The 26,411-nt window shown below is 35.2% G+C and overlaps 1 protein-coding gene across 3 annotated transcripts in view; it reads right to left on the bottom strand.

The window, feature by feature from the left end:
• LOC105211383 (hemicentin-1) overlaps positions 1–26,411 on the bottom strand; it is a 454,397-nt gene that overhangs the window by 70,766 nt on the left and 357,220 nt on the right. For all 3 annotated transcript variants that reach the window (XM_054226373.1, XM_029039671.2, XM_054226375.1), the window contains 2 exons: positions 23,502–23,637; positions 20,375–20,511 (listed from right to left, as the gene is read on the bottom strand). In XM_054226373.1, the coding sequence (XP_054082348.1) occupies positions 20,375–20,511; positions 23,502–23,637 (273 nt within the window). The remainder of the gene's footprint in view (positions 1–20,374; positions 20,512–23,501; positions 23,638–26,411) is intronic.

Here is a 26,411-nt window from a genome sequence, read left to right as displayed (position 1 = left end):
TCGCATTAGCGAGTTCTCAGCAAACTAATAACGAGTTGAGACGTAAATTTGTTGTTGGTTTCACATGAGAACTTCTTAATAAGAGTGCAAAGTTCAAACAAAGTGAGAGCAGAATTGGCGAATCGAATATACATATAACTGGTATAAATAGAATACATTGACATTGTAGCGATTGCTTTATTTACTTATATGGACCGAAAGTGAAATTATATATATACTATTATATTATTATTATATTATAAAAGATTTACAGTTTTTTTATGTGGAAAGCCACTTCTGAAGCCTAAAGTGTCACCATTTAGACCTTTCAACAGTTAGTAGTACTATAAAGTCAGCATTAGAGTTGTTCACTATTGTGGCTTTCTCCAGAGGACTTGTAGATTTTTCTAAAGAAAATAAAGCCTTTTCTGAAGCCTTAAGCGTCATTAATTTAGAACTTTCTACAACTAGTTTCTGCACAATTTGACATCCTAATTTCGTGACTACTCAGGTTTTGCTCTACAGGAGATTTTTGTGATGAAGGAAGTGGCAAGTACAATACATACAATCCTTATATATACATATATGGAATCATATGCAAATTATTCTCGAATTTATGCGCAAATAACTCCTTTTGTTTCAATCAACCCAACCACCAGCAGTGCAGACATTTGAAATTCCATTAATTTTAATATTGAAACTGGAAATAAAACAAAAATCCATTTAAATTCACTAGAAACTCAGCTGGCGCGTATTTGGAACTCGGCTGGATTTGCTAGTTGCTTATTCATGGCAAATAAGTAACCGCACTCTTATGTTGCAAAATTCAAACAAAACTCAAACACACATACACATACATATATATACATATATATATATTCAACTCTATGCATGTATGTGTGTGTTTGAGTAAACAGAAATGACCTTTTTTCGCGTGGAAAATAAATGCACAAACCTTTGTTCGAAAGCAAACGCATCCATTCACTACCATCTAAATTATATAAACACACATACACACGCATACACTCATGTACATATGTATATATGTCATGACAAACACGTTCGTGCAATAAAGTCTCCGACTGTAAAAGACACGCACAGTCAATAAGTCAAACATTACAATAACAACAACAACTACCATATGTATGTACATCAACAGCAGCAGCAACAACAACAATGAAAATAATAACAACAGCCGTTACATGGAAAATTTACGCACCAGCAACAGCAACAACAACAAGCAACAAATAAATGTAATCAATGACTGCAAGCGTCCGAAATTTATTACTTTTCAATGTCACGTTCATCATCACGTTTCACCCATAATCACATAGGATTTTCCACCATTACATGTGCGTATCCTTAAGGATCCCATTTATTACACACCCGATATCCCAACGACTTTGCACTTCACAACACATTTTCTATGAGCTTAAAAAAGTGAAATGGTTGGAAAATAAAAGGCGGACGCAAGTCCACGCTTCGAGTGTTGAGCTCCATAAGAATTTATGCCAATGAATTTATTCGTGTGTGTATGTCTCACTATGTGAGTGGGCTGTGTGGTATATTGGTTTGCGGCGCGAAAATGACTGACTGCTCACAGTAGTGTGTTGGACTTCACATGTGTAAAGAAGACTCATTGCAAAGATTGAGGACTGTAAGAATAGGAACAAATCTTTGTAATTTTTACATCCAAGTTTTCCGAAATTTTTTGAAACAGATTCGGAGATAATTTTATAGCTTCTTTCACATATTCTTATTTATATTGTGATACGATTAAAAATCGCGTATCAATAATTATCGATATATTTATTTAAAAAAAAATATCGATTACCTGAATTTTTGTTTATCGAAGATATTAACGGTTTCTAAATTTCGCCAATATTTTATATTCTTACTACTTCGGTCTGATTAAAAATAATCGATTTTTGTTGTTTTCGGACATCTAGATTCGCTATTTCCTGAATAAAAAATTGTTAAAAATTTTTTTGAAGTTCCAAACGTATTTGATTTTAAATTTCCTTTCTATTTCGATTTTTTTTTGTTAACGAAATCTTATCGATTTTTTTACCGATTTAAAATTTTTATTGATATCGATTATCTTCATCTATCTTTAATGCATTTTTATCAATTATTTTCACACATTTTTTTTGATCTTATCGATTTTGATCTGTTATCTCATTAGTATTTCTGTCGATTATTTTCTAAAAGTATATCAAATAGTAATTTTCATATCTATGTATGTATATCGATTATTTTTGGGGTTACTTTTAAGCTTATCATTTCCTGCTAATTTTTTATTGTTTTTCTTAACTCGGTAAAGACATTTCGTTATTATTAAAGTGTTTAATAACTAAATATTTATCGATAAAAAAAAATTTATAGAAGAATTACATCAAACTTGAGTCGATATTCCGATTTTTATTGAGGATTGAAATTATATTGAATGGTTCGATCGATTAGTTTTAAATAATTTTATTATCTCAAAAAATTCTGAAAATATCGATATTTCATTTTCAGTACCACCTTTTAAAAAAATACTATTAAAAAAATGTATTAAAAAACTCAGGACTTTAATTAATATATCTTAATGTTTAATCGATTATTTACCTATATAAAATAAATCGAAAATTTTTATTTAAAAAAAATGTTAAAAGATATATTTAAAATAAAAAATTTCGTTTATGAAAACAATAAAAAAATATTTACGTTTACCCATCTGTTACCTTCATTTCCTACAAGGTCTGTTTTTATACGAATTTATATATTTACTATATCGTATATATATATACATGATAAAGGTCCTTGCACTTATTTACTTTGCCCAGCTCAAAGCAATATTTTGTCCAATTTTTCAATTGTGCTGCAGATCACTTGCTCTTCGGCCCAGTCATAATTCTCACGCGCCAAACTCAAGAGGTTGAGTGCAAAACAAAGAAATGTGACTTGAAGAAAATGAAAGAAATTTCATTGGACGACACACAAATTTATGCGGGTAGCGGGCAAAGCAAAGGCCATAAACTATATATGCGCATATACATATATAGGAACACACATATACAGAAATAATATATTATATACTAGAAGCAACAATTCATAATCAACGTTAGAGAAACAATTACGTACATGAGTGGCCAATAAAATAAAATGATTCATTGTTATGGCAGGCGAAATGACTATGGTCAGGGTGTGAGTTGCGATTTTATGCGCTTGTGAGTGGTATGCCTTAGAAGTGCATATGTATGGATATGTGTGGGAGGGCATATAACTGGGGGGCGGCGGTAAATATTTAATTGTAGTCAGCATATAAGTGAAATTTAAAGTAGATTTGTGTTTATTTATATGAGTGTGTATTTCTTTACTAATTGTATATGTGCCATGCATAAATAATGTTTACGGCTGCTGCTCCTTAATGTATGCAACGATTTTTTGTTTTGTTTCACCTAAAAATATGAATTATTTCGCAAATAAATTATAGCTACATTTAATCGGTTGCACTTTTGCGGCACGTCGCCATTTTGAGTTGTGTGAGATTCTAATTTCGTAAATATTAATGCTTTTTTGCGTTAGTCATAAATCATGATATGTCTGCTAAGCAAAAGAATGGCATTCAATTAGTTTTCTGTGACAAGGCAAGTGAATATATAGAAATATGAATATTTATATGTTGCAAGTACGTGTGTGGCAAAGTTAGTGCACAGAGTTGCATTTCTTGCGACTTTAATGCTGTCTCAACTGCAGTCATGCTAGAAGAGCGCCCGGAGATATGCTATAGTTTCTACTATATGCTCCACTGCTTACATACACACACAGATACATGAAACCTCACCCTTCCACACCAATTGCTCGCCTATTCCAGTCGTTGATTTTCCATCGAATTTCGCAGTGACATTCGAAGTGCCGACTTTCATTTCAGTTACGTCAGTGCAAATGTCTATATGTGTGTGTATGTGTGTGTGTGAAAGTAACTTCCAATAACGGTGCGTGCTATGCGTTTGATTGTATTTGTTTTCGCCAGAAACCTATATAAATATAGTTTTTGTTGTTGTTGTACGTCGCTGTTTTTATAATACTCCGTTACATTTTTTTCTGTTTCTGCTGCCTTTTTTCTGTTATTGCGCGCCAGGCATTGTGCTTTTTTTTCCACTTTCACCGCTGCTACTTCTTCTGCAGCGCAGCTCTTCCTATTTTTCTTTCAATTTAAATGTAAATGACTTGAAAGCAAATGAAAGAAATCCAGACGCGTCAAGAATTTAATTTTGTGCGCACTGAAGCGCATTCGCAACGGAATCAAGTTGCCGAAGTTATGGCCAAAGTCAATTGGGCTCGCATGTTGTTGGCCTTACTATGGCGCAGTCTGCGTGTATGCGTCGACAGATATTGCGCGAAAGTAGAAAATGGAAAATTGTCTTAAAAAATTTAAGAGATTTTGGTAAAGTAATCGACAGATTTGAAATTGTTTTTTTTCCTGATTTTGACCCATTCAAGAACTGTTTTCTTAGTAATATTTCTCTCAACTATATCATTTCTACTCTTACAACGACAATCATAAACATTTTATTGGAATATAATTTTGTTTTAGTTTTTGAATAGATTTAAGACAATACAGAGGCCCTGTGATATAGTGCTATTGAAATGAGTGAAAGCTCGAATGTTAGTAAGCTTAAAAAGCTTTGCCGAGCTTCATTAAATATCAAAATTATTTCACAGTATCGTGGGTTTAGCAATCATTATCTGTCTGAACCTAGTTCTTATAGCACCATAATCATCAAAAATGATCCTTCCAATCTATTCTGTGCCGCGGATCAACTAGGTACATTCTTCTTGGAACTACTACTGTTTTGATCGTTTAGCTTTCATCTCCGAGCTTTTTATATATAAAAAATATGTTTTACATGACAACTGGTTACTTGTTGGATCTTGTAGTTTTGGGACCCTCTTTGAGATACTGAACGCTTGTTTGGACTTAAATCGACTTTTATCAGACATAAATTCAAGAATTGTTGTAATGTAACGCGTTATCAATTCAACTGAAAAGCTTGTAGTTGTGGTCGTGAAAAAGCTTATATTATACCATTAGGCACTAAAAGCTTTTGAATACACATCTTATTTTTCAACTTTAGCAATTTCTCGGATATAGCTTGTTCTAAATTAAATTGAAAGCGGTAAAGCAAAGAGTAGAAGTAAACTAATGAGCTATAAAACATGAGCTTTTGAGAGCTTTTTAGAGCCAAGTAATCAAAAAGTTGCAAATTTGAAAACATTTCAAAATTTTAATATTTGTTTAAATTATTTTTATCTAAACTTTCAACATTTTTTCACCACTTTTCGCTTGCACTTGCATAACTGTGCGCAACTTCAATTGAAATCAATGCGACTGTCACTAAATGCAGCGAGATGTGCAAAGTAGAACAAATAAAGAAGCAGAAAATATTGCGAAAAAATAGCAAACAAAATTTTTAAGTATAAATTTGTGTTTTTAGTTTTTACCGAAAACTTTTACATTTCGACTTGAGTAAATATATGACTAAGTGTGTGTATATGGGTGAAAGTGTTTGCTTTTGGTGCTTCCACACCAACTTTATTGCATTAAAAAAGTAGTTGATTTTATTTTTTTTGATTATAAATGAACGAGTGGCGTAACGACTTGCGTTTATTGACAAATATTGGCATTTAAAAAGTTGGGACAACTCGCATTTGAGAGGTGACGAGTTTTTAGTGGAATGCGAATATAATGATAACAAAGAGAAACGACTTCGAAGGATTGGTTGTTAAAAGTGGATTTTTTGTACATATACATATATTTTTAAAATGTTTATGTTTTTAAAAGAAAGTATAATGTAATTTAATCAAAAAATAAAAAAGCTCTAAGAATTTTTTTTCAGCTCACTGTAGTTTAAAAGAAATATATTTTTATATATTTAATAAATATATTTACCTTTTACCTTCTGTTATTCCAAAACTATCTTACCCCCTCAGCTATACATTTATACTCCGAAAAAAAAAAAAAACAGTAAGCAATATTTCCTCGTATAATTCAAACCCGCCTACGCTTTAACCCTACCACGCCAGCAACAACAAATTTATAAGGCACTCTTCACCAATAAAAGCTAATAAATGGGTCACAGCTGATGCCGACAGCACAATTTAATTTGTCTGCAACCCAAAAGTAGCGGCGTTTTGTGCCACAGGCGAGCGTTCGAGCTACTATAATCTCCCTCTCTATATATGAATGTAGGTATGTATGTGTTATTGTTATCAACAAAGTTGCGCACAAACAAGATGTTGGCGAGAAAAACCCATCCAAAATCGATCGCAGCAATTTTCACTTTTTCGGGCGAGAAACCCCTTAAAGCAACAACAACTAAAATTACGCAAGAAATGAATTGTTGAAAAAGTTTTCGAGCGTCGATTAAGAAAAAAGTTCAAAAAAATTGCGAAAATGTCTCGAAACATTTAAAGATATTAAAAAGTATAAGAGCCTTTGGCGCATCGATGCAGCAGCAGCTGACAGCTTTGCAAATTAGCTTTTGTCATAATTTCAATATTCCCACTTTGTTTGAGCCCCTTTTTATTGACCGTTATTCGATGATGAGGCGCGCATTCGCCTTGCAATTGCGGTCAAGTCCATTGTTTGCCTAAAGGCATTCTTTGGTTTGTGTGTCATTAACTGTGTCACATTAAAACTTAATAGATAAATATTAAAAATAAATTTCTCTTTTGTGTTGTTGCGAGATTTATGTAATTTTGTGTGGCCATGAACTTCTGAGTCTTTAGCTTAGTGATTGGTCAGCTAGTTGTCGAGACTGTAACACACTTGCATATTTATTTATTATATGACTTTTTTAATTCAAGACTTGAGGAGAAGTCATCTTAGTCAACATATTGCAATATCTATCGAATAGCAAAGAAACATAATAGCAGATTCCCTTTGAGCATAGAACCGCCTTATAAGAGCTTATGCTATTTTAGTTATGGAAGTGAAACATTGATAAATATCAATATCTCATCTGATTTTTAAACATTCGAAGGCAATACATCCAGTTGAAGATTAAAGAAGAGTGTAAATTATTTAAAACAGAGGTCGGGATTATAAGTTTCTATGAAGTTAAATTGGGTGTTGAATGCCCCAAATAGTTCGTGGACGTTTTTAGCATAAATATGTATTAATTACAATAAATAAATTAAAATAATTACTATTCGCATACCTTTCAAAAAAATTATAGTGGAATGTCAGTGACCTTCACAGGTACATACCTACAATGTATAGGACTACCAATCAAAATAATAAAAATGTTAATTGGTAAAGTACCTGTTTGGTTGCAAAATAAAACCTTTATAATTCCAGTTGCTTACCTAATTTCACCATACATTCAGGTAATTAATAAGAACTTGATTTTAACTTCCAAAAACAAATAATTTTAGGTATAAAAGAACCCACAAGAGTGACAACATTATCATTTGCTTGCCAGCTCTAGAGTCAACAAGTCCACAACTGTAACAAGTTAAAAAGAAATTATTATCAAAATGCAGTACGGTTTCTCACTAACACAATTAGCCAAATACTCAGAGAATATTTTCGCTGTAGAACTTGAAACTAAGCAAGAGTTCAATCCGGATAGATTTTACACGCGTTTCTGCTCATCGCAAGAATTTGAAAACTTATTGGAAGATGCTGTTAGTTCTACCACAGATTACTGCGAATGGAACATGAGAATGCACGAAGTTCAACGATCATCGACGCCTCTATTTGAATCAGAAGAAGCTGAGCTGTCAATTGTCCCATTCGAAAAAGAGGATGCAGCATTGCTCATGTTAATGGGCCGGGAATTGTTAGCAGAAAATTCGTCAATCAATATGAACAAATCAATTGAAGCGGTAGATTACAACGAATGGGAAATGAGAATGCACGAAGTTCAACGATCGTCGACACCTCTATTTGGTTCACGAGAGTCGGAGAATTTGATTGTTCCGTTCGAAAAGGAGGATGCAGCTTTGTTTATGCTGATGGGTCATAGGATTATCGAGTCGGAGTATTAGTTTTAAGTCATAACTTATAAGATTTGTTATTGTTTAAGGGACATTTTAAATGTATTTAGTTTATTTACAAAATAAATATGAAATATTGAAACTTTAAAACTCTGTTTTACTTATTTCTTTTGTGATTAAGGGGTTACATAGATTTCGTGGGTTCAAAAAATCGATTTTTTGCTTATTAATTTCAACAACATCTCAAGAATATTATCCTAAATTTACTCAAATTTTTAAACGCGTTTTTCTCGAAAAGCCGGTTGTCAAATTTTCTCGAAAACTACTCAACCGATCTTGATGAAATTTTGCACAGGTGTTCGAGATACAATTTACTTATGCTTGAACGAATTACAACTATTTAAAAAAGAAACAAAATTTCAAGCAAATTTGGCCGATTTTTTTAAATTTTTTTGGAAAAATGTCTGCCAAAATTTCAATTTTTACTCTTTTTGTGTTCCTTCGTTCAAGCACGAATTTATAGTCATACCTAAAGCACTTATTTTTTTTTCATTTTGGATGATCCTGTCAAGAGTTATGCTGACAACGCGGACGCACTTTTTTCCGAGGGGTCAACGTAAATGACGTCATGGAGGAGTTTTAATTTTTTTATTAAATTTCAGAAATTATTTAAGACAGAAAAAAGTTTGAATGAAATTTTTTAGATGGAAAAAATATTGAAAATAGGCCTTTTTTACCCAACAAAACCTATGTAACCCCTTAAGGGAAAGTAGGTATAATTAAATGTCGATAGATGCCGCCATAATATTTAGAAAATTCAAGAAATATACTGAATAACATATCGTTTTGGAATAGGCCAAACCACATATTTTTCGGACTAGTTCATCACCAGTATCGAGTTTCTACCTAGAATAAACATTTTATAACGCAAAAAATATTTCGGTAATCAGCGTAGTACTGGAAACTCTCTTCCAACGAAACTAAAATGACGTCACAACGAAAATATGCATTGAGCCCAGTTTTATTATGCTCTTTTTTGATGGAAGGAAAGAAATATCAGTAGTTCTTAAAAATAATTAATAAATTCCCAATTCTTTATTTTGCTGAATTAAATTCATATGCAAACGGAAAGAAATGCTTTCATAAATGCATTAAAAGTGGCAGTTTCTAACATAGCGAGAGGTTTAAAGAGACGGGGAAATAAGATATAAAGAAAGATCAGTTGAGGTATTAAACTTTACTAAGCTCTACTTTTAATAAACCAGCTCACACACTGAGTCTATGTGTGTCCATGAGTGTGTTCAGCTGTATGAATTTCTAAGTGATTTATAATGTATTACATGTTGAGCGCAGCATTTTAATCCAAAACTACAAAAGAATTAAATTGCATTTGGTCGAAAGAGCAAAACAAAGTGGCAGTCAACGCAAAATACACAAACACATTTATAAGAAGGCATATATGCGTATGTGTGTGTGTGTATGTGTATGAATGAATGGCAGTGAATAAAAGGCATATATGCAACTAACAACGACATAAACAATGCAGCAAATGATGAAACGAAATTTGTATGAAAGCGCATGTGAATATGTAGAGAAGAAGAAGGAGGCAAGAAATGCAATAGTAAATATGAAAACGGGGCCAAGGGACGCACACACATATAAACATAAATATAAGGACGCAAGGGCATGTCGCTCAGTTAAACTGCTCGCTTGCCTCGTTGGTACTTCGTGGACAAGTTCACATATGATTGCGTGTCTCTTTGTATGTATGGGTGTGTGTGTGTGCGCCAGTGCGGCAAGGAAAACGGCGGAAGTCCGCATTCACATCCGGTTTTAATGTTTTTCATTAAGCAAACAAAATACAAACGCACAGCACATCCGCATCCGCGCCCACACACACTCCCACTCATATGTACATACATATATGTATGTAAAGGGTGATTTTTTAAGAGCTTGATAACTTTTTAAAAAAAAAAACGCATAAAATTTGCAAAATCTCATCGGTTCTTTATTTGAAACGTTAGATTGGTTCATGACATTTACTTTTTGAAGATAATTTCATTTAAATGTTGACCGCGGCTGCGTCTTAGGTGGTCCATTCGGAAAGTCCAATTTTGGGCAACTTTTTCGAGCATTTCGGCCGGAATAGCCCGAATTTCTTCGGAAATGTTGTCTTCCAAAGCTGGAATAGTTGCTGGCTTATTTCTGTAGACTTTAGACTTGACGTAGCCCCACAAAAAATAGTCTAAAGGCGTTAAATCGCATGATCTTGGTGGCCAACTTACGGGTCCATTTCTTGAGATGAATTGTTCTCCGAAGTTTTCCCTCAAAATGGCCATAGAATCGCGAGCTGTGTGGCATGTAGCGCCATCTTGTTGAAACCACATGTCAACCAAGTTCAGTTCTTCCATTTTTGGCAACAAAAAGTTTGTTAGCATCGAACGATAGCGATCGCCATTCACCGTAACGTTGCGTCCAACAGCATCTTTGAAAAAATACGGTCCAATGATTCCACCAGCGTACAAACCACACCAAACAGTGCATTTTTCGGGATGCATGGGCAGTTCTTGAACGGCTTCTGGTTGCTCTTCACCCCAAATGCGGCAATTTTGCTTATTTACGTAGCCATTCAACCAGAAATGAGTCGATTATGTAGACCATAAATCGGACGTAAAGCGCGAAACACATTTCGAACCGAACACTGATTTTGGTAATAAAATTCAATGATTTGCAAGCGTTGCTCGTTAGTAAGTCTATTCATGATGAAATGTCAAAGCATACTGAGCATCTTTCTCTTTGACACCATGTCTGAAATCCCACGTGATCTGTCAAATACTAATGCATGAAAATCCTAACCTCAAAAAAATCACCCGTTATGTCTGCGTTATACTTTATAGGCGTGCCGCCGACAACGCTCCTTTTCCTCTTTCTTAATTTCATTTTATTTATTTATATACTCTCGTCGTTCTTTGCATTTGTTCCTCCCTATACGCCTTTATTTGTGTCATTTTTTGTTGTTGTTTGCGCGGTGTGTGAGAGGGGGGTGGGGAAAATACTGAAAAATTGTGGCAGCTAAGAAAACAAAAGGATTAAACGAGAATTTGTTTGCTTCTTTATTGTTGATGTTTTGTGTGTTATTATTTTTTCCGGTTTATCCGGCTTTCCTTTTGCTTTTCCTTTATTTTTAGGTTTTATTTATGCAAACGGGAAAAAAACCAATTACACCCACACCCACACAAACATGAGTGTAGCGCAGCGGTTGCGTGCGGCAAATGTTGCAAGTGAAAAAATCATAATTGCATGTGTGTGTATGTGTGCCTGCATGAGTATTATTATATCATTTTCGCTCTGCGCATAAACAACAATAAAAATAATAAAGAAATAACAAAGTAAGTTACATGTAATTAAAAAACGTAAATATTATCGCTTATGAAATTTAATCACAAAGAAAAATATTACGAAAGTACAAGCGGCGACCTTGGTGGGCTAAAGAATGATTATTTGAGGTAAAAAAAACATAATAAAAATGCCGTTAGGCTAAATATTTCTTTAATTAGAAATCTGAGAAAAATAGTTTGGTTTTTGTTTAACTGAAAAATACACCTGAAATGCATTATATATTCATGTCCAAGTGCTGTTATAAATTCAATTTAACAATAATAATAACAAAGTTAGAAGGTTGCCACCTTTTAGGAATTTTAATTTTAAAAATTTTTATGGTTGAGAAAAACAACAATGTGGACATTAGCTAATGGGATTAGAAAAAGTTTTACAGATGAAAATAATTTTTGAAGAGGCTTGCCACCTGTTTAAAAAATTGTAAATAAAACAGGTAAGGAAGGGCTAAGTTCGGGTGTAACCGAACATTTTATACTCTCGCAATTTATATATTTAACTTTATTTATATTAATAATACACAATTTGACCCACATATTCGTCATATATAGTGCATAAAGTCCGTTGAAAGTTGTAAACCCTAATATTAGGTTAGAAGCACCGAGGCCCTCGTATTCGATATATGTGGCCTTGAAACCCTGTGGTACAATTTCGGCGATTTTTAGAATGGGGCTGCCACACTATTACCATAGTATTTGTGCAAAGTTCTGCATCGATATCTTCACTAGCACTTACTTTATATATTGTAAAGTAAACGATTCAGATCGTCTTTAAAGTTCTGGTATATAGAAAGTAGGCGTGGTTGTGAAGTGATTTAGCATATTTTCACAACATATCATTGGGATGTAAGGAAACTATTACAAACCAAGTTTCATTGAAATCGGTAGAGTAGTTCCTGAGATATGGTTTTTGACCCATAAGTGGGCGACGCCACGCCCATTTTCCATTTTGTAAAAAAATCTGAGTGCAGCTTCTATCTGCCATTTCCTATGTGAAATTTAGTGTTTCTGGCGTTTTTAGTTACTGAGTTAACCCACTTTTAGTAATTTTCAACCTAAACTTTGTATGGGAGGTGGGCGTGGTTATGATCCGATTTCTTTCATTTTTGGACTGTATTAGGAAGTGGCTAAAAAAACGACTGCAGAAAGTTTGTTGATATAGCTCTTTTGGTTTCCGAGATATATACAAAAAACCTATTTGAGGCGGGGCCACCCCCACTTCCCCAAAAAAATTACATCCAAATATTATACCAAATTTTACTTTTCACTTTATGTGTTTTCGGTTTTCGCCATTTTGTGGGGGTGGCAGTGGTCCCATTTTGCTCATTTTCGAAAGCAACCTTCCTATGGTGCCAAGAAATAAGTGTGCCAAGTTTCATCAAGATATCTTAATTTTTACTCAAGTTACAGCTTGCACAGACGGACGGACGGGCGGACAGACAGACATTCGGATTTGAACTCCACTCTTCACCCTGATCACTTTGGTATATATAACCCTATATCTAACTCGTTTAGTTTTGGGTGTTACAAACAACCGTTATGTGAACAAAACTATAATACTCTCTTTAGCAACTTTTGTTGCGATAGTATAAAAATTATTATTGCACAATACTACAGATTCGATTTTTATAAAATTCTAATATCATTGTCTATTTACAGGTATATTCTGAATAACAAACGATACAAGTTTAGGCAAAACAACAGAATCACCTACTTCCATCAACAACAATTAGGCAATAAAAGATACACCACAGCTGATCTAATGTCATACAACCACAGAGACTCGAAGAGGGAAACATCAAAGTCAGTTTAGCAAATGTAAAATATTTCAAAATGCCATCTTACGAATTTTCATTGACGCAATTAGCAAAATAAATCACAATGATCTCCACTGAAAGGAACGCTTCTGCGGTGTACAATACTTCGAGGAATTGATATGCGAAGATATTACAATCACTAATATTGAAGTGGGTCGATTTCAACGAATGGAAAATGATAATTCAAGAAGTTCAACGATCATCGAAACCCTTGATCGTTTCACGAGATACAGAGATGATACTTGTACCGTTCAAAAAAGAGAATGCAGCGTTGCTCATGTTGATAGGTCAGGGATTGACAAGAAAAACGAATATGAATAAATTTATGGAAACGATTATTGGATTATTCCAAATGGGAAATGAGAATGCCCGTAGTGCAACGATCCTCAACACCACTGTTTGGCCCACGAGAGTAAGAGATCTGGGTTGTTCCGTTCGAGAAAGGAGAAAAAAATTTGAAATACCGAAACTTTAACAGACATTTTTTACTTAATTTATTCATGTCACTTGAGGGAAAGGTATAATGAAATGCCGATAGATGTCGTCACAATTCAAAAATTTGGAATTAATGGAAATAATGGAATATCTGTTTCGGACCAGTATCGAACTTTTACTGTAAACAACTATTTTTTACCTAATTTGATATTGAGAATCTACACAGAATATTTATACGTATATCACAAGTAATTATATCTGCAATGTATGAACGGAAAAGTACATGCTTTGATTACCATCTTTGTGCTTGTGAAAAGTATTTCACATCCAATTCTAACTGCATAGAAACTTTTACATGAACATGAATAAACAAGCAACAAAGTTTGTTAGCGAAAAGTTTACTTAAGGGCAGCAACTATGCGCAGCGAATAGAAAATAAAATACAAAATATGTATTTCTATGAGGAATATTTACAGCAAAAGTGCACAGAAATTTATTTAAAAACAGAAAATAAATGCAAAAAAAAGTGGAGCACTGAAAATTGGCAACCAGAGGAAAACAAATTTTTTTCATTAAATTCACATAGAAATAAGAAAGTAATCGTATACATGTCAAAGCGAAAAGCAGCGTGCGGTGAATGAAGTCATACGTCTGTCGAAGAGCGACGTTGCAACCAGCACCAGCATGAGCGGCAAGTTGCAAGCAGGATGCGGGTTTGTGAGTTGTGGGGTGCGGGTTGCGTGCGGGCTGTGGGTTTTTCAGAGTTTGCTGTGGTAAAATAAATCCTTACAGTCGCATGCATATTTAAATTATTTCATTTCTGCATGCATTTGTGCATAATAGGGTGGTCCAAAAAAAATTTAATTTTTTGTTTTTTTTTGAATTCGGAACTAAAGAGTGAAAAATATGTTGAAAAGCAAGACACATTATTTTAAAGACGCAAATTTTATTGATTTTTTGTCGTTTAAGCTCCTACAGGGTAATCTGAAATTGGAGTCACTCTTTGTGACGCACCCTAATTCCCACAAAATGTCTACAAAAATGTAAATCTGTTGTTCTCTATTCATTTAGAGCCGAGTGCTTGTTAAGATTTAAAAAATCTCTTATTAAATAATTCTTTTCTTTCATTTCAGGACCACCCTATTGCATTAATATGTAGCTGTAGAGTATATTTGTTTCATGTAAATGCGAATACAATTAAAATGCGTGCAACACAACAATGCAATAACTGCCATAAATGAGATCAACAACCGCCAGCCGAGCGACTTAACTCTTGCTGACGCAGTCGCATACTCCCCCGCTCCCTCACGCTCTCATCTCTCTTGGCGCTTTTCCAGCGATTTCCTGCAAAAGTTAATAATGACGGAATTTAAATGCGCAAATTCGCACACAATTCGTCATTTGCATGCGAAGTCAGTCAATTATTTACTCTGCCACACAACATATACAACAACAACTCACATATACATCATACTGTAAACTTGACGAATCGAACGCACCACACGCGCCAGCACTTTCGACACTTTCATTTACAGCGGAAAATTGGTAAATCTCTTTATGAGCGAGCGCATAAATTGAATATTGTCACTTCTTGCTGTTTGCCGCGCCACTCGCTGTACATGTGTATGTGTGTGTGGCATGGCATTTGCCAGCCGCCGCTGTGGCAACACCCGAGTAGCGGATCATTGTGGCGCTGGTAGTGGTGCTCGAGCACTTTGCGGTTCACCGAGCAATTTGCCAAATTAAATTAGACCACAAAAGTGCCGTCAACTCCAAAACAACAACAACAAAAGCGCTCTGCTGCTGCAACAACAATCGGTGCTGCTGTGACTACTGCGCTCTACAGTGGCAACAACACATTAGTGTCGGCCAACATAACGAATAAATTCCAGTGAGTTTAAATACGGGTGTGCCTTGTACAGAGGGGTCATTTAAAAGTGGGGAAGTGATGTGGTGCACATAACGAATGCCTCAAATAACTGGTAACAGTTGGTAAGATGCGCCATCAGGCCGTTACATACATACATACATATGTACATACAACCATAGCAACGTGCAGTGAGTAATAATGTAAGGAAGAATAAATAATCAAATTGTGCTGCTGCTGCTGCTGGTGCTGGTCCATCAAGCTGAACGCTGTTGCTGGCCGGACCACAGCTTTGACCCCAATATAAAGTATGGATAAATAGATAAATGCTCGAAAGCAGTCATCATAAAAATGGTAGTAAATCCGTGTAAACGGATAAAATGTTAACTGTAATCTCTATGCGCTCGCAAAACGTTAGGAGGGGAGAGTGAGCGGGTGAATGAAGCAGTGCGCACAGCTTGTAATATAGAGCGTCGTAATAATTAAATAGCTGCCTGAATGGCTTGCACCGCCGCCATTCTGTTCGACCATCGTGCAAGTGGACCCACTCACCGCTAAAAATGCGCTCAGCTCAGCTGCGGGTTTGCAAATTTGTTGAGCATTTATTTTCGCTTTTGTTGTGCCCTTTAACCGCCTTAGCATTATCGGCCGCGGTAAAATGAAAGAAGACAATTGGACATTATGGCGGTTTGACTCAATTCAGTTGTTTCTCGCACAAGCAATGGCATTAAATTTGCTTTAAAGATAAGATCTTGGTGGCCAAATATTTTTTCTAGAGGAAATTCTTACGTCTATCTATGGATTCTCAAAATCCCACTTCGCAGTTAAAAAGCTTAATAACAATCCCTTTTACACTCCCACATTCTCAAAAGCAAGCGAAACCAATCGCATATTGCCTGTCACACTCTCACACTCTTTTTGAGGAGAGCACCGTCCAAAAATTTTTATGCGAAATCTAATCCAATCTCATTAATATGTATATACCTCAGTCAAATAATTATATGTGCATGAACTTTTTGCAAAAAAAATTAAAGATTACCAAATTGAAAAATATTTCTCAGTACGCAGGTTTGTTATTATTAATGTATACGATATAAAAAACAAAAAATTAACAAATTTCAAAATATTTTTTAAACTATAAAACAACATTGAAGTTTAGGCTAATGGTAAATATTTATATGTGCATTTTACTATTTTTACCAGTAAAGCCAATACATTTGAGTTTAACTGAAATAAATGTTTATTTTAATAGTCAGTGGACTTGTCCTTATATTTTAAAACTAAATTAAGCCGCTTAATCAGAGAATTAACTACTGACTGTAGAATAGTTATGTAAATATTGGAAAATTCTTGCTTTAGGGCTAATTTAAGGTGACGTACTGTCTCAAACTGCTTTCCGTTTTGGAAAACAGGAGCAGAGAGGTTCTCCCAGAGATCCTCAATAGGATTTAGGTTCGAACTTAATGCTGCACATTGTAATACCGGAATTTTCCGGTCGTTAAAGATGTTCTTCGTGTGGATTAAAGCGTTATCTTTTCAATATGTCCAGTTATATGCCATAAATATTGCCAGCAAATTTTATTAACTCGCTGTCCAAAAGATCTACATTGATGTTAGCATATATTTGAGTGAATATAAAATATGTAGATAGCTTTACACAGCAGCAAAATGCAGCCCATGAAATCAAGGTACCGCTTCCAAAACATAGCTTGTAGTAGGACAGCCGTTCCTGATGCGAATCTCTCCAATATTTCTTGCAATGACCTGGGCCGACCAAATTTAATCGGCACAGAATTGGTATTTATTTGCAAACCTCAAATGTGCTTTATTGTGTCTTTCTTTAGCGTTGGTTTAGTTGCCATGGAGGTGCGTTTCAGAAACTGATTTTTGTGTATAATTCGAAAAATTATATTTATTGTGATTTTCTGTCTCAACTAGGTCCATATTTGATCGCTGCTTATCAAGTCCGTAACTACTAGCCGTCGAAAAATCCTTTCGCACCGCTCATCAAAGTTGTTTTTCGTCCGCTGCGTCGCACTATACCATAATTAGCGGGGTTTTTAAGAAATTTTGAGATACAATTCCGATGTCGCTTTGGTCTATAGCCATTTTGGAACCGCTTTTATGCATTCCTATGATTATTACTTGTTCCTCGACTGATAAACTTGTACCACGAGGCATTTTAGACTTAAAGTTAAATAAATGTAATCAAACTTTTAATAATTCATTAAGTTAATGAACCTACATTAATTTTTAAAACAAATTTTTGCAAAAAAAGTTTTTGCTGCGACACTATCAATAAGAAAGATCTGCTTAAACTGATTTTGCACATATAAATATTTTCTATGCAATACCCAATTCACAATCACATTCTTAATGTAACTGTACAACGAACGAGAAAAGTATGAAACAATTTTCGTTGCATAGTAACGGTAACATATCAACCTTTTATTCCACATTTACCGAAATCCAAAAAATAACAGTGAATAAGAAATATAAACAAAAGCAGAAATGCACATATAATCATTTGAGTGGGGTATATACAGTTCTTCTGTAGTACTTTGTAGAAAGTAGTAGCATCAAAGCCCTCGATCGAATTGCTTATCTGATCTACCTGTCCGAAATCTATCCTCTGTTATAATATCGAAGAATAATGGAAAAGGTATCAATCTATTGGGCTTCCTTAATCTTAATATTAAAAGTCAGGTATAATTTGAGTAACAACAGTTACCTGGTTTATAGCAAACAATAGAAAGGTTGCACCGATTAACTGCGTAAGCTTTCCTACCTGCTTCCACCAACAGCACTTTAACTATAAAAGGGTCACCGCAAGTGATCAGAAGTCATACAACCACCTTAGCCCTAAAATTGAAAGACAGGTGTATTTTGGACAACAACAGTTACCTGGTTTATAGCAAACAATAGAAAGATTGCTCGATTAACTGCGTAAGCTTTCCTACCTGCTTCCACCAACAGCTATGACTACTGACTATAAAAGGGTCACCGCAAGTGATCAGAAGTCATACAACCACCAACACTCGAAAAGGAAACTTCAAAGTCAGTACAACAAATTTAAAAGTAAATAAAATCAAATATTACAAAATATGGCACCCTACGGAATTACATCGACACAATTAGCCGAATACACCGCAATGATCTCCGCTGACAGTAATGAGGAATTTACCGCTATTAACCAAGGAGGATGCTACAAGCGCTTCTGTGCCGCACAAGACTTCCAGGAATTGTTAGGGCTTGATATTACAATCAATAATATTGAAGCGATAGATTACAACGAATGGAAAAAGAGAGTGAACGAAGTTCAACGATCATCGACACCACTGTTTGGTTCACGAGATACAGAGCTGTGGGTTGTTCCATGTGAAGAAAATAATGCAGCGTTGCTCATGTTGATGGGTCAGAGATTGATGGAAGAAGATACTTCAATTAATATTAACAAATCGCAACATGAGAATGCAGCGTTACTCATGTTGATGGGTCAAGGATTGTTGACCGAACATATATCAATAAATATGTTCAAAACTGTTGCAGCGATGGATTACAACGAATGGGAAATGATTATTCACGAAGCTCAACGATCATCGACGCCCCTATTTGGTTCACAAGAGCAAGAGATGTTAGTTCCGTTCGAAAAAGAGGAAGCAGCGTTGTTTATGTTGATGGGTCACCGAATTATCGAAACAGATTATTAGTTTTAGTTCATAATCCAATATATTAGTATTTAAGAAAAAATGTAAATATATGTAGTTTAATGAGTAAAATAAAATAATATAGCTTTAAATGGAAATTTTGATTCTTTTATTCAATGAACATTATATTTTTTAGTCATATTATTGTTTGTCGATGGTTGAAGCCATAGTATTTTGTTCTTAAAAGTAAAATTCACTTCTCAATTAAATTTTTGCTTTCTGGTCAATATTCACAATTAAACCCTGTTGCATCATTACAAAATGGTATGGAGAACTTAACCGATTAGTTTTGCCCTTGTCTTTGTCTCCTTAAAAATATAGCTTTCCTTTAGGAATGGGTTATATTTATTATTTGGAAAGCAACTCCACTTAGCTCCACAGTAGCTGAATATGCCAACAGCTGCATCGAAATTATCCTTATAGACCAAGTGGCATTTTCAAAAATTGGCATTGGACACAGAGTAGTACAATGCAAACGTTAACCCATTGAGGGCTTATTAAATAATTTATAATGAATTCGATATTTCCTGATATATTTACTACAGGGTATCGCTAACTGAAGAATATTCATCTAAACCTTTTCTGATGATGGAAATAATGAAGAACATCTGAGAATTTGTCTTCCATGAAACAGGTCTTATACAATTCCATAACATCGAGGCACATAGCTAAAATGAAAGTAAAGCTAATCCTCAGTAGATATTAATGGGTCTGTTCGTTCCTACTACAACAGAAAACTCTTCTGCGTGCGAGATCTATCGTTTTAATATAAGACTCTAACTCATAGGCGTTTAATGTTCTTTTTTCATTGGGCTTCATTGAAGTTTACTTCTTGAGATCGCTCTAAGATATACAATCTTATAAACCGAGATCAATCAATTTTCAGATTCTGAGGTCTGACATTCAAGCCAAGCTCCCTTCACTCAGGTTCTACAATGGACAGAGGGAAAGGGAAGATTTAAATGGTCATATTCCTTATCTTAAGAAGTAAGATTTGTAAATGCATAGTATGAAATTAAAGTGTTTTCCGCATAACATAAATAAACTCGTTGAGATTTCAAGCGTTTTTAAACCGAACTTGCCTTAGCAAGGCTTTCATGTGAATTAATTAAATTCTTTGCTTACAAAAATCACATATTAAACAAAAAATCATATAAAAATTTATTTAATAATAGTTGAACTTACATTCTTGAACCAAGCATACGAGCTCACTGGAGGTCGCGCATCCGCACGACACTTGAACGTCACATTTTGACCCTCAGCCTTGGTAACAAAGCGGCTGGGATCCTCGTTCGCTAAGTGCACTGACACTGTTGGTGGATCTGTAAATACAAAAAGGCAGAAAATGCGCTTTAATAACAGAAAAATACATAATATTTATATATACATATGTATATATATTGTAATATGTAAACATAATACACTGAACACACATATGAACGCTCCACACTGCCGTTGCATTTGTGCGGCGCGAATGTGTAAAATAAATATTTGTGCTCGGCTGTCTAATAAAGAGCAACATTAATAAAAATGTAAACAAAAACCAACTACAATAAACAATAGGAAAAACAACAAAAACATGCAGCAAAGTAAAGAATTAAATGTAGCTGAAGTTGGCGGCAAGTTTAATGAGCGATACAAATTGCAGCATAAAACTAAACAACAACAACAACAAAATAAATGGAAATAAATTTGAATGGGTCAAAAGTTGCCGCCACAATGAGCCACAATGCAGTTGGCTATGCGTGGCCGCGCCAAAACAATAACGACTACTATGCAACAACAAAAGCGAGAATCTGCAGCAATTGTTATTGTTGGCGTTGAAAAATCATTTGCGGCAAAGCCAAAGACACACATGCACATGCAAAAGGCAGTGAAGGACTTGAGGACTTGAAGAATACAGAATGGAGGGGGTCTGAGTTTTGAATAAGAGGCACATACTATATTTGCTTGTATGAGTATATAAATATGTATTTGAATATGTAAATATAGAAAAATTTTAATTTTTTGTCTGAAATGTGAGTGGTCCCAACGCAAAAAGTTGTCGAAATTTGTTTCCAAAGAAAAATTCCAAAGCTTTTAACTAAGTTTATTAATTCTTAATTATTTATGACCGCTTTTTATGCTAATAACTGCATTAAAAATTTAATTTGAGCTCCAAAAATAACAATGAGAAGTATTTTTGCCAATTTTTGTGTGCGTAAAAGCCTACTACCTCGCGTGGGCACTTTAAAAAATTAAAAAAAAAAAATTTTTTCGACTAACGTCACCCACACCTGCCAAGGTAATAAACGCCATGCTCTGTGTCTTATTATGTTGCCTATTATATTTATAGCTACATATTTATTACATGCTTCAACTATGCGCGTCTCAGCTCAGGGCGCTTTTTGTGGCGCCTACTGCTGGCAATGTTTATTTTATGCAGAACAACAACACCACTTATGTATATATACAGCCACTATATATAGATAAATATATATTTATATTGCGAACTTTTCTAAACAAAAAAATGCCAAAATGTTGCCAACACTAGAGCCAAAAATGTTGTCTGCGCCAACGCAGCGCATTAAGTGCGGCCCATTAGATACGCTTCCGCGCGTTTCACTTATAACTTCCAATACAAAGCAACACTGGCATTTCCAAACACAGTAGAGACCACCGTACATTGCGCTGCATCTGGCCAGGATCTGTGTGAGATTCATTTGAACTAAGGTTATATATGAAATTTACTGACTTAACGAGTATCATAGTGAACTCGAGTTGAGTGGTTATAAAATTAGGCTAATACGCTCGTAGAATGGAGCGTAGCGTAATTGGATATATGGTGCTACTGTTGCTCTCTACACTGATCACTAATTCACTTTCAAGCATGAAATTGGTTTGACCAAATGCGATTATAAATATACTCACATACATATGTATATTGGAGTATATATTTTTATTACAGCACAATATGCAATTTATAGTTTCAGGCGGTAAATGACCAAGAAAGCGCAATAGGTGAAGCGATATGCTCGTTTTGTGGCTAACAAGCGTGTTATACACTCATTATTTGAAATCAAAGGGGAGTTTGTTTTTGATCTAATGTAGCTAGTGTCAAAAAGAATTGTCTTTAAAATTAAAGAAAGTAAAATAGCAGTGGAAGATGCGGTCTTTAAGGTACTTGAAAAAGCTGTTTTTGTGAAATTAGAAAAAAATTTGATGTAAGACTTTATATACCTTTACAAACCCTATTATTATATTCTATGTTCGTATAATTCCTCATTTTTTTCTTTTTGATCTAATATGATCTGATTACTATATATGCGCGTCCGACGAGAAACACAATCTTATGGCAGTTTATACAGATCTACTTTATTGGTTATTGTTCAATGGCTAATATACCTTTGAAAACTCTAAATACAAATCGTCAATGAAGAGTAGTAGATTGTACCTGCGATTTGGTCGCTTCTAAGATCATTCTATTGTCTTATCTGACCAAAAATTCTTGGAAGCAATAAATGTTCTCTAGATTGTATAAATATATGAAGGATGGAGTAATGTGTAGATGTTCACGTAAGTGTGGAAAGTCCCTGAATCCCAGTCACTGGGGTGTAGCCAGGAACTTTTGCATGTGGCTCAAGCAGCTCACGACTTCAAGTCCTTTGATGTCCGGTCTCTTAATTGGGAAGGTGTCTCTGCCCAACTGGTTGATGTCCTCGTAAGAGTAAAGGCTGGTCCAAGAAATGCGATGGGCGGTACAAGGACGGAAGAAGTCCTTGTATAAACCTAACCACAATCTGCATCAAAACGAAGTTCTTCAAAATATCGCATATTTGCGCCCACGCCCCGATGGAAGAAAAGGACGATGTGACCAAAGATACCTTCTATGAGCGCCTAGAATGCACTTATGAGCGCCGCCGCCGCTATGATGTCAAAATCGTGCTTGGCGATTTCAACGCTAGGGTGGGTAAAGAAGGTGTCTTTTTGGCTCGACAGTCGGAAAAGTCAGCCTTCTTGACGACACATTGCCATATGGAATGAGGCTGATTCGATATCATATATTTCATGATGAAGGGAGTAAGTGGAATCAGAAAAGAGACCGCTAGAACCTACATTTTGACAGCAAGGGCACAATAGCTCGTAAGCATCGAAGTAGCATAAAAGTAGCTAATAAACATATACGAGTATAACCTATAAAATTTCAAATTTCTCCGCAACACACTGACGTCTAGAAATACAAATACAAATTCACTTTAATGTCCTTAATTGTACGAATAACTATAATTTCAGCAATTTAAAATGATATACATAGTCAATGTCGTTTACTTACATGCCACACGAATGATGCGCTTGTCCTCGATGGCGCTGCCGGAGAACCAGGGATTCGACGCACGACACATCAGCTCGGCATTATCATTCTCCGATGTTACCTTTAAATTGAGTATGCTGGTTGTGGTGTTCGAGTCCTGCGAAGAGCAATGAAAGTAAAGAAAGGATATAACGATGAGTAAGCATATCAATAGTCATAGAAATATTTAACGATATGTATGTACATATGTACGCGAGCATGTAAATGTATTGAATAGCGAAATGGTTAAAGGAAAATAGTGAAATGAATTTTTAGCATCTGTCGGAATTGGCTAAGACATTGCCGTGGATAATACGTGTCTGGTTAGAACGACGAGAGGAGTGTGCGCTGAGCAAGATAGTAGTAGTTCATATAACGGCCAATACAGTCAGCGGCGACAAGGGCTAGTGTGCTAGTAATAACGGTTAAAATGAGCACAATAGCCGTACATCTGCACACATACATCTCCTTCTGGTATCTGACATTCGATTACATTCGTTGCGGTCGGAGACGCGGAGCTGCGAGTGGAATGGGTAGCAAGCAGCAGGAAATAACAAGCGCCAGCGAGCGTAGAACAACGCTAAAGTATGTGCTCGCATGCATGCTGCTGTGCTGTTGCCAGCGAAAGTGCCGCAAACAAGAAATTATATTTAACAATGCCAGCAAATGCTGTGCCACACGAACACACATACACTCCCAGCCACATTTTTGTAGTTAAGGTATGTGCGCAGGCCGTTAGGTATGCTTTAATATATTATATACATATGTGTGTGTGGCAATGTGCCTTGTAGTGGATAAAGGCGGCATTGCTGTGATGTGGCGATATGGTAATGGCTCAACATATGCGCACATCAGGCACAGTGGGTGGGCTACAAGTAGCGGAAACTTTTTTTCAGTTCCGAAAGTAGTTACTTATATTGATGCTGTGAGACTATGAATGTCGTATAATTTACTTTTCACACCGATTTAATATAGAAAAGGAATTTCAAGCGAAAGTTATTCATTTGTTTGTTTTGGAAGAGTTTTATTATAAATTTTTTATATATTTTTTTTAATATTACGTCATTAACAATTCTGAAATATTTTTTAGAATTAATTGCTTTTTGTAAAATTCTGTTTTGGAGTTGTTTGATTCTGAGATTTTGTTTTTAAAAAATGTAATATTTTATTTCAATCCAAATTTAAAAGTTTCGTATGTGTTTTATTTCATAAAATATTACCTCGATTTAAAAATCATTAAATTTTCAATATATTTTCGAACGGATTTTTGAATATCGCAGTTATAAAATTAAAATTTGGAGCGTTATGTGGTTTCAATGTAAATTGCCCCTAAATGTAGGCAGCATTTTAACATTTAACCACTAGAAAGGTGTCCAAATCATTTGGTAATTTGAAGCTTAGTTGAAGTATTAATTAATAACTTTAGCGCTGAAAAAATAATAAAATATATGGCTTCAATTTGAATTGCTCTTAAATGTTGGCAACATTTGGATATTTATCCATTTGAAAAGTAACAGAATTATTCATTAATTTAGAAGTTTATTTGCACTATTATATTAATATATTAGTCTAGCATACTTTCGTGCGCTTGTAAAAGGCGTAATTTTTGTATATCTATGATGTGTGATGAATTTTGAAAAAATCAATAATCTGTGGAAAAAATCATTTGTGACTCCAAAAATATTTTAAATTTGCAACCCCTAAATTTCAGCATTTACCATCCCATCAATAACTTCTCTCCACTAATTAGACCAATTTGCGATCGCCAATTCGCCCACTGTGCGACGTTTTGGCAAGCAACGGTGACATTCTTCTAAGTACCGGCACTTATACACTTATGTGGTACCGACCAGATAGCAGCGCAGAGCAGTGAAGTACCCAAGCGAAGTGACATACCCAAATACATGTGTATAGGTGAGTGTGTGTGCTCACCGACTTGTAAGGCTTATTGTGGTATGTATAACTGTACTCGTGTTTGTTTGTATGTACTTGCATAGGTATTTGCTTGGCTGCAAAAGTATGCGCTGCGCCATGAGTGTATCACATCACATCATGGACAAAGTCAAATAACAAATTGGCTGCACAACAATAGTAGTAACAGCAACAACAACAACCAGCAAACAGCTAAACATTACAAGTATGCAGCAAGGCTTTGTGTGTGTGTTTGTATGTATGGGTATGTGTGGCTGTGGCGGTGGCTGTGCGCTGACAAAGATGAGATCAGACGAGATGACATAATTAGGTTAAGCAACATGAGCATTCTTCGCTACTACACACGCTCGCATTCCCCGCTTGCAACTTGGCATTTACCCCTCTCGCCCAGTAGTAGCTTCTGATATTCTCTTTTTCGATTCGTTTGCTTTTGCTTAGCTGCAGGGAGTTTCTTATTGCAATTGGTGTCGTTGTCGTTGTTGCTGCTTCCGTCCGCGCTATTGTGGCAGTGGCTGCTGCTTTGAATACCGTTAGCTGGAGGCCAAAAAAATTCGGTTTCGGCTGATTGTTGTGGCGTCAACTTGCGCTAATACTCCCATCCTACCTTGATTAGATAGTTGACTGCTGCTGTGCAGTTGTTTTGTTGTTGTTGTTGTTATTGTTTTTTTCTATTGTTGTTGTGCCTCAATGTACTAGCGAATCATGCTTGTAAGCCACTTTTGCTTAAACCTCATTTCACAGTGAGCTCATATACATACTTGTATACATACCTACTTGAGACTCTTCAATACTCTTTCATAAGCATGAGTGTGTGTTAGTATGTTTGTATGTGTATATGTATGTCGCTTCTAAGTACCTATTATGCATGATTATTGCGCCTCTTTTGTCATCTGCATTTGCCGTTCATGTTTTTGTAATGATTTAATGTCACGACATTGGCGGCTTTCACTGCTTACTTAT

The sequence above is a fragment of the Zeugodacus cucurbitae genome, chromosome 2, assembly GCF_028554725.1.
Source record: "Zeugodacus cucurbitae isolate PBARC_wt_2022May chromosome 2, idZeuCucr1.2, whole genome shotgun sequence".
Lineage (NCBI taxonomy): Eukaryota > Metazoa > Arthropoda > Insecta > Diptera > Tephritidae > Zeugodacus > Zeugodacus cucurbitae.
The sequence above is the reverse complement of the archived record's forward strand: the minus strand, read 5'-3'. Positions and strand labels throughout refer to the sequence as shown.